Here is a 13,600-nt window from a genome sequence, read left to right as displayed (position 1 = left end):
TTTTTTCAGAAAACCAATGTCCTACTATCTATCTGTCAGCCTCACATTTCCCATGTATCCAGTGAGGTGAAACCTGGTTCATAGGTATATATTAGTCTTGTGACCACCAGGACCTTTATAGTCCTAGCCATGCAACCCACCTCAATTGTGTCCCCCATAATGTTTGTGTCTGTTTGGAGGGGTATGTTAGTTAGGAGGTTGCTAAAGGTTAAGTGAGGAAAGAGGTATGTTAATTAAGGAATAATTACAGTCAGCATATTTCTGTTGGAGATTTGGGGGCCAGACCAGGGGTAAATTTTTGAATTCCCATCCAGTAATTAAGTTTAGATTTAAATACAGTTAGGGATGGACTCTGCTTTGCATGGATGGGGAGCCTATTCCAGAGCATGAGGATCCTTTGAGAGACATGGGTGTCAAACCAGCATTTCTGTTTATGTCACAAGCAAAGCTGAAAACCTGGGATCTAGTGTTTCTGGTGCTATGTGTTTTGTGGATGTGCAAAAGGTCCATCAGGGCTGGATATGATCCTTATATGCCAGGCATAGCTCTTCTCTCAGTGTCCTGTAGGAGAGTAAGTATCAGAAACCTGTAGGAGATAAGTATAGCGATAGGGAATTAAGGCACTCTGTATAAGACAATGTGTGAATACCCTATATTTTCTTAGTGAGGAACCTCTGTGGGCATTCCAGTTGTTGCATATGCCTGGTCAGTTGCATACAGAAGTACTTAGTAATGGGTCCAATAAGGGCTGAGTAAAGTGGTACTATAACTTCCTTGGACCTGAATGCCATACCATATAAGCTGGCTGACATAGAATGATTTTCTTACTAATTTGGCTATGTGGTGGTCAAAGGCCCGATTACTGTCTACATTTGTTACCAGATCCCCAACTACTGAGTCAACTCTAAGGGGTGTCATAATGATGCAGTAAATAACCTGGGCGAGTCTTTTCTCAAAAGGGACTACAGTGCACTTCTTAGCATTGTGTTTTAATCCATGACTTTGGCACTAGAAATTTTGCTGTGTTAGAAGAAGATGCCAAATAGGAGCATGTCCAGCAATGAGCCTTAATGTACACTGCTGCTGATGACTCTCTTGGTGGAGGTGTTCTCACCAATCTTGATTTCTTGAATCCCATCTGTGAGCCAGCTAGCATTCCTCTGAGTTATGTAGGGATTCATGGCTGATTCAGTGAGTTTGTCAATAATACCTGAGTGGGGTATTGTATCAGATGCCTTAGTCAGATTAAGTAGGCACTATGCACCATTTACTCCTCATCCTTTGCCTTGGTGATCCTCTCAAAGAAGCTCTGCTAGGTTAAGTAGGCACAACCTTCCTTTGACAAAACCTAACCGAGATGGGTTCAGTCTCTGTAGGTTGCCAATGTTTTTGTTGATCATTTCCATAATAATTTGTTCCATGGCTTTGCATATTAGGCTACTTAGACTAATAGATCTGTACTTTCTGGGGTCAGTTGATGGCCCACCCTCCATTCCTGTGGCATGTAGCTTGTTCTGAGGCTGTAGTTGAAAAGTAACCCAAATGGTACTGATGCGTCATGCTTAAAGCTATTTATGAGGCAACCTGGGATATTGTCTGGGCCCATTGTAGCTGTATTTTTTGCCTTATCAAGAGTGACCTATTCTCTGCTTATAGTTTGGGAGTTAGTCTAGTAGGGATTTGACAAGGGGAAGCAGGGGAGAGTGGGGGTGATGTTAGAGATGAATTTGTCAGCCAGAAGATTCACTATGTCATTGTGCTCAGTGAAGATGGTACCATTTACTACCAGTTAAGCACACTGTTGTGTGTTATCTGTAAGGTTTCAGACATTGTGTAGAAGGTCTTGTTGGTTGTCTTGACCCCATAATTGTCCTTTTTGTATTTAATTAGTCCTCCTAGTTTCCTGTTTAGTTTAATTAGTGAGTTCTTGTCATTATGAGAGTTGCTGTCTCTGATTTTGGTTTTGATATTTTCATTTTGTTTTACACCCTGTTAAGATTAGGACTCCACCAGTGTGGTTTGCTTTGGACGTACGTCTGGTAGGTACTGCAGCCTCTGTGCAACCATTACATCATTGTACAAGGCTTCTGTGAACAATTCTGCATAGGTTGCTGTGAACTCAGGGTTCAGAGTGGGATTGAATTTTGACAGACTGTCACTTAATAAGATGTAGTTTGCTTTAGAATAGTTCCTAACTGTTACAAAATTTTGCTGGATTTTTCATGCTTATTTTTATTTCGAAGGAGACAGCTTTGTGATCTGACTTCACCAGTGAGGATGTGAGATGGGGTGGGGGCCAATGCTTTCCCATATTGGTAAGCACTAGGTGTAGTATGTTTGAACCTCTGGTTGAAGCATGATCTAGCTGGTCAGGGGTATTTGTGTTAATTAATTCCTGGAAACATTGTGCCTGCAACTTGGAGGAAGTGTATATTTCCTCGTCTATAAAGGAGTAGTTAAGTCTCCCATGAATAAAGTATTTGGCTGGATGATGAGTATGTAAAGGTATGAGTTATGGGATTCTTGTGGCATAGCTTGTGACTTACAGCTTGCTAGGATATGGTAAGGTACTTTATCTGTAGTGATTTGCATGGATGAACTTCAAGGCGTCATCCTGTCTAACCAACCTAGAAGTATACTTGTTGCTAATGTAGATCAAAACACCTCCACCTTTCATCCCTGTCTGTGCTGCTGATGGTCTAAATGTGTGGAAGGCACTGAAGTGTTGCACTTGCCACACTACTTTTTTATGGCTTTAAACCATGTCTTGATAATAGCCGTTCTTTACTAGGACCTACTGTGCAATGTCTGTAGTGCTGCTTAGGCTCAATGAATCATGCTACTGCCATGCCATTGGACCATAAACATAGTACACAGCCCATTTATAGATCTGATAGAGCTGATCACTATGTCCATGAATACCCTGGCTCATTGCCATGAATCCTGATAGAAAACATTTCCCTGATAAAAACAATTTCAGTTTGCCTTCTGTGTAGTTCTGAATAAGTCATTATACCAGAAAGTAGTACGGGACAATTATCTGTGGTGACTTGCACATGGATGGACTGCAGGGCATCATCCAGTTTAACCAATGCGGCAGTAGTAGTTGCTGATGTAGATCAAGATGCCTCCACCTTTAGACCCTGTCTGTCCAAATGCACAGAAGGCACTGTGCTCTTTTAATGCCGGAGTACTTTCTGCAGTTTTAAACCAAGTCTCGGTAACAACAAAGATGTCTATATTCTCCAGAGTGAAGAGAGCTTGTACAGTGTGGAGTTTCTTTTTGAAGCTCCTAACACTGAGCAGTAACATTTTAAAGTTATTGTAAAATGCAAGTTAAACAAGTTTCCAGGAATTAGATAATTTGCATATGTAGGATTTAGGAATTATTTGTTAATATTAAAATTATTTTTCTTGGTGGGGGGTAGCAGTCCTTTAACTTTTTCATATATTAATTTGTGTTACCAAAAAAGGATTGGAAATTTATTAGATTTAATTGGTTCAAGGTGCAATAAATCTCAGTCTAATATACCTGAGTAGTTTTATATATCTTTGAGCATAATTTAAAAAGTAACTAAGTATTTTTTGCAGTTCTAAATTCCAATTTCTAGTCAAAATGTGGACAGATTAGATGGTTTAAGAAGAGGGTGACAGTAATGGATTCTGGGCTTTACTAAACGTTTACGTCTTGTGAAGAAAAGAATTCAAGAACTTACAGTCTTGAAGAAAGAAGGCAGAAAGAGATATGTCTTAAGCATGTATGGACCTCAGGGGAGTCTACAGAGTCTAGCTGAAGACTAGTTCATAAAAATAAATCTATTAACATGAGAGGATTCTACTTGAAGATATATGTTGGATTGCCTGGGTTAATATGAAGAAATATTTTTGTAGAAAAGATAATGAATGATTTTCTCAGACTTCATGAAAGGGTGGAAGTTCAAACTGAGTGAAATAATTTTATAATGCATTGGGTGAGTCAGAATCTTAAGATGGAGTGACAGGGAAAGCTACCCAAGGAGCAGGGTGTTAGGGGGGTACGACTGGGAGATGCCAGTCAGTTGGTTGTGCAGTGTGTGGATTCACTTCAATACCTGCTTTCTACATTTACTGCAGGACTGAAGGGCACACGCAGTTCACTTTGTGTGTGGTGTAGTTATGCTAGCGGGTGTCTAAGCTGTTTTAAAATTAGAATGACAGGACTTAATTTTTTGCTCCTTAATGTTGAGGAGTGAGCACTGATCAGGGACAGTGGACCTGGCTGCTTAAAACTGGAACACCAGATTGGAGAAAGAACAGATCCCCCCCCAAGGAGCACCATATGAGGGACTAGATAAGCCAGCTATGGCTTTTGGTGAGTGAATGAAAATAGAAGTAAGTTTTGTATTAAGTAAGATCTTGATCTTACACACAAGCAAGCAGAATGGGCTGACTAAGTAAGCCAAGTCATCATTTTTTACCAATAGAATTTGTTACTATGTTTTTAGAAGTTTCACTTAATGTCTGATTACACTTGCTCTGAAGTGAAGGTGTATTTTAGTAAGTTTACATTTTTTGCATGCATGCGTATCTGCATCTGCTGTTTGCTTTTTTGGTGGAAAAATATCTTGTGATGTCTGTTTCACATTGCTGTAGTGGTTAGAAGAGTATTAAATATGCATCCTTTATTTTCTCTGCCATGATTTCTATCAACTGATGGATATATTTGTTTATGTTCTTTAACTTCTTGTTAGAAGGGGCAGTGGACTGCTGCCATAGCAGTGCAGTGGCTAAAAGTAAATATATAGTATAGATGTGCCACATGTATATCAGATGCTTAATTATTGTCACTGTCTGTGTATGTGTGTGTGTGCGTGTGTATATATGTGTATATATATATATATATATATATATATATATATATATATATATATGTGTGTGTGTGTGTGTGTGTGTATATTTACATCTGTGGATACTACTTTACTGTAACAAAGCATGTAAAGTTGTATAATTAGTTAAGCTTTATATACATATACATAATATATATGTATTGTGTATATGTATGTATGTATATTGTCACATATTTAGATGCATGTTTAGTACATCTGATTGTCTCGTAATTTCTGACTGATTAGTCAAACTTATTGGTTCTCTTTCAGAACAAATATAATGCCCCAAGTGTGAGCAACCTGGATCGGTTTGGTGAAAATGATGGTGACCAGAGGGAATGGCATCGAGGTCAGGATGATAGTGCAGTAAATGGTAAGCATTTGCCACCAACTCTAAGGAAACGGATGTCATCATCAGACTCTGGAGATTCAGTGCCAGTGGCAGACATTGAAAAGAAACTGTCTTCGAGTTGCAGCATCATTAGTTTCCCAACAATCACAGTAAATTCTCAGTCACCTGCAGGTTCAACAACATACTTGGATTTTATGGAGTATTCCAATGAGTTGGGAAATAAAGAGGGACAGATTGTCACTTATGAGCAAACACTAACAAATACCATTCAAGAGCATAATCCATCTATGCGTCCATTATCCACTTTTGTCCCATGGAGAAAAGACAACAGAGGAAGAAATACAGAACTACTAAAGAATACATCACTGCATGGACAAATTCTGACTTTGTGCCAAGACAGTTCTGCTTTCCATCACAGTTTCAACACAGAAGAAGCTGTAACTACCACCAAAAGCAGTGCAAAAAAAACGCAAGATGATATATAAAATAAAGGAAAAATAAAATGCACTCACATAAAAAATTAAGGCCCTGAGTAGAAGTTTAGATTGTTAACAAATTGACTGAAATTTGTGAAAGTCCAGGGATACCATTTTAGTATTCTAACTCATTCTGCAGTGCTAAAACTGATGATGGTAGATAAACATGGGTAGTTCAGTTTTATCTTTTGCAGGAAAAGCTCTGAAAACAAACATTACACTTACGTTAATGGAATGCTATACATGAAAGGTGAGCAGCATTGTTATATATTGCTTCATGAGTTTTCCATGCAAAAACCTGAAGTTTTATTAAAAGATATGTGGCTGTTTAAAATGCATAGCTGAATAATAACATTTAGTGTGATCCAAATTTTTGATCTCTTGTATTATTTTATTTTTTTCTGCAAACTTAATGTCAGAATTTGCCACACATACAGACCATCTGAAAATGAATTTTGTGAAAATCATAATTATTTTATATCCCGTTACAGCTTTCACTCCATAAAGAACTTTGGCGTGTCTCCTGCCATAGCAGAAATCACTGTAAAGTACTTTTCTTGTCTAAATTCTGCTCATTGTCTAGCAGTTATACTGCCCCAGTGCGCTTACAGAAATTATACAGCGTAATACATCATTTATGCAGTAACAAAAGAAAGGTGCTTGTTCCCACTAACTCAGTTTTTTTAATTAACATTGTCATTGGTAGTGCCTTTATTTTTGATACTAAAGTTTTCCAGCATGACTTTAGAGATGTGAAGAACTTACTGCATATGTCTGTATGCATTTTAATTAATTACCGCTGCAGAACAAAATAGTAGTACTATAAAGAATATAGGATTCAGACAAATGAATTATTTGCCTTAGAATTTTACACCTCCGTTTCAAATGAGAGGTTTTGTACAGACCTGCAATGGGAAAGAAAACCTGTGCAGTTTTGACTGTTTGCTATATCATTTTACTGAATTATTATTTAAAAATCAATAATATTAAGCTTAGCAAAGCACTGCTTGAAAGGGAAAATCAACTGTATATATATTTTTTAAACGAATCATTCTCCTATGGAGATTTCGTTCAGGTATTTTAAAAGTGGTAATGCTGGGTTTAACTTCAGAAAAACTATCATATTTTAGTGGCAAGGTACTCTCTCATTTACTTGCTTATTACAGACTGCTGAAATGTCTGTTTAAATAGGAAGAAGCTGTATATACTATATACAGCAACTTTTGATGTGTATTTCATCCGCATGGTACATTTGAAGTAAGTGTTCTAAAGACTGAATAAGTCTTAAGCATCAACAGTAGTCATGAAGATTCATTTATTTCTCTAATTTCTAAATATGGATGTGTTGCATGAGGAAGCCAGAGTCTGTGAGGTGTAATACTTCAGAGTCTGTCTTCTGCACTGATCCATAGTTGTATGCTTTAGTTACTAAGGCTATGAAAAAATCCAAAGTAAACCTGGTGTGATAATACAAAGGCAACTTATATGCATTAGACAGAAAATTTATACTGATGGCAGCACTCACATACACTTTAGTTTTTCTAGATGCCAGCTCATGTTACGCATCTATGGAATCAGGAATTCAGCAAGTGGCAGAATTCCTTTCTTTGAAATTAGTTTGTATACTGGAGGTTATTCTCCTGTAAATATATAATCCTGCTGGTTTGCTTTCTGCTGTCTCCCTAACACAGAAATACAACAAACACACTTGCACTTACAGACACACACACACACACACACACACACACACACACACACACAGAATGTAGAAGGGGTGTAACTCAGTTTGTGAAGTTTGCACATTGTGATATACTAGGGACATGAAGTCTGACCTTACCTTAGTAAAAACCTTACCCATTGGAGTGACCTTAAAACTAGTGGATCTTTATTTCTTCATTTATTTTATTTTATTAACAGGTCTATCCCAATGAGCCAAATATTAATTTACAAGGGGCACCTGGAGATAAAACCTCCATAATACTGGTCTAGTGATAATTTATTAACATAGACTACCAACTTAACTGTCTTTTTGACATATGGAAGGAAAATGGGGTATCTGTAGCCACCACATTACAATGGGTGTACTGAACCCACTCTACTCATACAACATTTAAAAGCCAAAATATAATCTACTTTGCAACAACCTTCAACTTTCTCAATATATTGCTTCTGAAAGCACTCTTCACCTGCTCTGTGCGATTGAAAATACTCCTAACTTTTGACTTGTTTTCTTTTCAGCAAATCTATATGAGAATATAAAGGAGTGACTGTAGTATCTGAGTATCTTCATGTTAGCTACTTTCCCAGAGTTCATAACAGTCTAGCAGATGACATGAATGGTACAGATGTACACTACTACAAGAGGTCCGTAACTCTTAATATAGCAGTCATTATAAAACTCAGAAAGGATCCTTCTTACAGTCGTGCTCACTAACAGACTGCCTTTCTTTTGTTCCATAATTATCCAGCCTCAGACAAGTGTAGTTTTCTTACTCAACATTCAGACTATTCTTGATGTTTTAGTTAGTATTTGATAGACTCAGTTAAGAATCTCATCCCTAGTGGTCATCATCGTCATCTTTCTAGAGGGTAGTTATTCATTTTAACAAATTTCATACCAAACCATCTCTGGTCATTTCCTTTATAAAATTTGTAATATACACTGTATTAATGAGATAATTTGCTTCAAAACAGAGACACACAGCTGTTCGGCTGATGGCAAGTATTAGAATTCATTGCTAATGAATCACTTCCCAACTACTATCTGTCTGTTTATTAATTGAGGGGCCAGTAAATGTCATCACATGTTGATCCTTCAAGGAGATTCACCACTTCTGTTTATTTTGAACCATTCAGCAGTATCTGTATTTTGTCTGTTTACCTGTGGGGGATGTCATTAGAAAGTCTATTCTAAGGTTCTTATTTCCTGTTTGGAGTCTAATCTTGTCCAGACTATGATAATGTCTCTGTTTTGATGGCGGTAGTGTCTGCTGTCTTTAGTCCAAATTCTCTGGATAACTATTTCTTACACAACAATAAGAAGATATGCTAAATTGCCTAAGGCTTTTTCCATTGTGTCTAGATATCTCGTGACAGTGGATCGGTTTCACTGCACAGTCATTTAGTGGCCTCTTTCTTAAACATGTAGGAACAGCTAAAACCCAGTTTAAAATAAATAATGACATTTTTTGGTAGAAATTATGCAAATAACATCATGTAAATATGTCCTACGCAGGGATAGATTCCCATGATCAGACATGTCAGTGATGTGTTAATCAAATCTGGTACTCCAGAACTTGTTTCTAAAATTTCCATTCAATACTTCCCTGCTTAGGATATCTGAATCCCATTGGCTGTAACATTTATTCACCATATGCTGTGAATACATCACTGTATTTATCCTATTGCCTTAAATTCTGCTCATCCAAGATGAAATGTAGGAATGTCAGAAACCAACAGGATGGGCTGGGTGCGCAGAAGTCATGGAAAGAGGCATAACCAGTAAAAGACAGAATGCTTTTTTATCTCTGTACACAAACTTGATATTAACCCTTCTAACTTTGTATATTAATGAGGCATTTATGGAGGAAAAGTATCTTTTCAAGATGTGAACAGGATGAAGTTGTTTTGATAAAGGACAATACCACTACCTAGAGGTCTGTTGGCATCCATTTGAAGACAGATTAAATAAATTAGTGTGTACACCCTTCTATACACAAGAAGAGTTAGATGATAGTAAATCTCTGGATTCTTTACAATGTCCATAGGTTAGCATCTTTCAGGAGAAAAGATTTGCAAGAACAAAAGGGAAAAAAACATTTGATATAGAGGTAACTGGGTTACTTCACAGAGAGTCTAATGTATATTTTAAATTGCTTTCCTGAATGCCTCAGGATCTGAACTAATGAAGGAAGTCAACAAGTTCTTGGAATGGCATAGGACATTTTGTGTAGGTTGAACAACACTGCAGCTAAATTATGAAATGGCATATTTTTCATTAGACATGGAAGTGGCTAGTACATGTAATCCTTAACTGAAGTTAGACTCTTTTTCATGTTAATTTAGTCCAAAAATGGAGGAGACATGATTTTTATGGATGTCTTGTGATCTTTGAACCCAGTTGCCATCATTGAATGAATTCTGCCCCCATCCCATCAACTTTTTAGGGGGTATGTCTTGTAGCACTGAAAAGCCTGATGCAACCTAATGTCTATATTATGTGCTTATGTAGAGCCATGTAGAGAAAAATAAATATGTTTGAGGTGTCATAATAGATCTTGAACACTCCACACATAGTAGATGGAACTTCTACACAAAAGGTTTTCTTGGCTGAGTGGCTTATGTTTTTAGTCTTTTGTGTGAAAATCCCCACCAAATATTTTTGCTTTCTGCTGCACATTATTTTAGATTACCTTCACTTACTGGACTAAAGTCTTCAGTATTCATTGGTCAGAAGGCTTTTGTGGTCCTTTATAGCCTGTCATCCAGCTTCCATTCTTTTAGAGATAATTTAGACATACTCTGCCCACTAGTCAGGAAGCCTGGTACTCCACTGTTATCCATTTGATCTTAACGTTTTGTGTACTGACAAATGAGTTTACGTGTTGCTGCCATTTCCAACCTGTAAAGTCTATGAGAACCTTTTATTTGTAGGAAAAGATAATAATACTGTTCATCTGTCTTGGGATTCTTCAGTAGTGAATATTAGAATTTCTTCTCTGTCAGCCTGCTGATTTCCTTACCTTATTCACTGATATTTGGAATGAGATCACTTTATTTGCACCTGTTTCTGGCATAACCTTTGCATTTATATTGATGGAGAGGAATGTACAGTAAACTGGATCATCACATTGCTTTTTTAAATGGACTGTATCTCAGTTAGCTGGCTAGTATCCAGACCACTCCATCGAGGATTATGGTTACATATGTAATTCTGCTACTTCAGCTTTGATAGCTTCACTAATTCCTGTACCATTACAGTGATGTCTTCTTCATTAGCTGGTATTTATGTTGTACCAAAGGCAGTTATATGCACAACAGCTACACTAAGAATGCTGTTCACCTCTGTGAACAGCTTCCTCCATATGCTCACAGAATTGCCACAATTCTGTTATCAATATTTTTAAATATTTTTGTTTTGCTTGTTTCAAGGAATAATTGGGTCCGCTCTTCTTGAGGATTAATGCACTTTGTATTCTCTCAGTGATCAGAATTTAATGGTAAAAGTCTAAATCAGAGGAAAAAAAGTAAAATAATGGTGTATAGAGTGTTTACTTAGAAAATTAACATTTTACTTATGCAGTGCTTGAGACAGGACTGAATGGTAAAAAAGTACATAGTAAAAATGATATAAATTAATTGAGTAACAGTGTGAGCAATGTCTGCATAGTCATACTTACAGCACATTATTCCAACTGAAAAGCTTTGCACACTTTATTCAGGAATACCATTAGTATTTTTATCTAGTTCTTTCTCCAAACTTTGACTAAATTCTGATTTTTCTTGTGTGTTCCAAAAATGAAGGTATGTAACAAGGACATGTGGGCTCTTAATTTATACAGAATGCATTATCATACTATGCCTAAGCTACAAACATACTTCAACTTGACAGTCTGAAAAAATCATATTAAGTCTTACTTGCTACTTGATAAGAAATTGGTTCTCAGTTCTATCATTTGTGATGCAAACAAACACTTCTGCATACTAAAATGTGCTATGATTAATGTATTGATTGCATAATGGATGGAGGCATTGCAGTAAAGAGACAGTGACAGCGTTTTATAATGTTCTTGATCAGTACAGATAATCTGCAATTGATGCATAGTGGCAGACGCATCATTAGTTCTTGGGCAGCTACTTTTCCTTTCCTGATAGAAGTAATAAATTACAGATGACATGTACACTGTGTTATAACATTTGCCAATAGCAGTGTACCTATTTGAGTTGACTTAAATATTTGCAGTATTAATCGACTCTCTATTAGATACTTGAGTATTCTTCCATTTTCATGTAGGATAGTACCATTTTCTGCCACCATGTTTGTACATGCCATAAACATTTTATTGGTTTGCTGGCCCTATTTTTTGATGTTTGGAGAAACTCTATAACACCTCTGTTTTCACATTTTGTCTTATCTAATTAAATATTATATTTTCTAAACTTACACTCTGTCTTGCCAGTTATGCTGCTTGTATGGTTTAGAACACAACTAGGCTGCTGTGGATTAATAGCTATTTGAATCTACTACTAGGAAAACATTTAAAGAGGGAACGTGCTAATCTCTTGAAATAAAAGAAAAATAAGTAGCGGGGCACATCCTTAAAAATATGATGTTCTCCAGATTCCATAAAGTGAATAAATTCCTTGATTGTTTCGTTAAAACCTATATTATATTCATTAATCTTTAGCATTTCGTTATGACATCATCATCATGATTTATTGCAAATGAAGATGGTTTGAGCACATTTTGTTTTGCATGCAAACACCCTTATGAAGAGTTGAGCTGGCTTCTCTATTCATTATATACAAATGTTATACTAGAATAGAAATTAAATTAAATGCACACCTTACTATGGTCTGCTTTCTTAAAACTGGCTACACTGTAGTCATGATGTAATGAAGTTTCCATTCCAGCAGACACAGATGTAATTTTTATTTGTCTGTAGTGAGGTTCCCCTTATAAGTGCAGTTAAGACAAGACAGTGAAAGCAAAGTTTTTTAAAAAAACTTGAAAAGTTTAAACATTTTTTCTGTTTGACTGTGTATTTAAATCCATGCTGTTTCTCAAAACAATGTGTATTATGTTTGTGTCACTATGTACCCAATTTACACTTAGAATTCTGTAATATGTATGTATTTCTGATGCCTTTTATTGCAGCTGCTTGACTGTCTGGGCCTGATTCCAAACCATGTAAGTGACCACTTACACTGAAAATAGGCTCCAAGCAGGTCTTTTGTAATCTGGCGCCAGGTGTGAGACTGTTATTAGATAGGTCTTGCACTGGAATAAGTAAATTGCACTGAGAGAAAGTCTTTCAGAATCAGGGCAAACTAACACTGAGAGCAACTCTTTCGGAATCTGTCATTCTGTGTGTCTTTGTTGTATCACTCAGACTGTGGCTGAAAAGGTCTTCAGTGCATCAGTTCACTACCCCAGTTAACAAAAATGAATAAGTAACATTCTATAATCTGTGCAATGGTTGACAGACATAAAAGAGATGAAAAATAAAAGATGACATTTAATGCTATATTCGTACAGGTATAATGCAGAATTAATTTATGCATTTTGCCCCCCAAGTATTTCTGTTCATTTTATCAATAGATATGTACCATTTTGGTCAGTCTTCTATTTGACACTTTTCTTAGAAATATGCATAGTTACAACATTAAAACTGATGTAGTTCTGCTAATTTAGGGCATTAGCCTACTTAAAAATGCAGAGCCATTCTAAGCTGTAGTTATCATGTGTACTTCAATTCTTCACATAATATTTTAATCCCAACAACATATACAATTTAGAAATAAAAAATGTGCCTTTGTACTTCGGCTTAGCATTAATGTATATATATATATATATATATATATATATATATATATATATATATATATATATATATATATATATTGTTGCTGAGTTGTGGAGACATCTTTGCTTGCATGGATTAAACATCTGGCCTCTATTGGCAATTTATGTTTTGTATTATTTTAATTTTTATATATAAACTGGAGTTTATGTAACTTTAGAAATACATAAATGATTTTCCATATAGGGTTTTGATACTACAAATCTTTGCCTTTAAAAGTCACTCACATATATGTTTTGTTAAAACATTTATTAACAGCATTTGTAAGAAGGTAAAAATGAAACCTTCTGAAAGCATTCTGAGATGACTGAAAAAAATGCATTG

General features: G+C 36.1%; 1 protein-coding gene across 2 annotated transcripts in view; it reads left to right on the top strand.

Moving 5' to 3' along the window:
* Nucleotides 1-13,235, top strand: part of DENND1B (DENN domain containing 1B) — a 3,525,330-nt gene extending 3,512,095 nt beyond the window's left edge. For both annotated transcript variants that reach the window (XM_044080248.1, XM_044080247.1), the window contains one exon: nucleotides 5,136-13,235. In XM_044080248.1, the coding sequence (XP_043936183.1) occupies nucleotides 5,136-5,702 (567 nt within the window). In that variant the 3' untranslated portion in view covers nucleotides 5,703-13,235. The remainder of the gene's footprint in view (nucleotides 1-5,135) is intronic.
* The last annotated feature ends 365 nt before the right edge of the window (nucleotides 13,236-13,600 follow it).

Source organism: Protopterus annectens, chromosome 8.part0 (genome assembly GCF_019279795.1).
Source record: "Protopterus annectens isolate FY-2018-M chromosome 8.part0, PAN1.0, whole genome shotgun sequence".
NCBI classification, from domain to species: domain Eukaryota; kingdom Metazoa; phylum Chordata; order Ceratodontiformes; family Protopteridae; genus Protopterus; species Protopterus annectens.
This window is presented reverse-complemented; position numbering and strand designations above follow the sequence as displayed.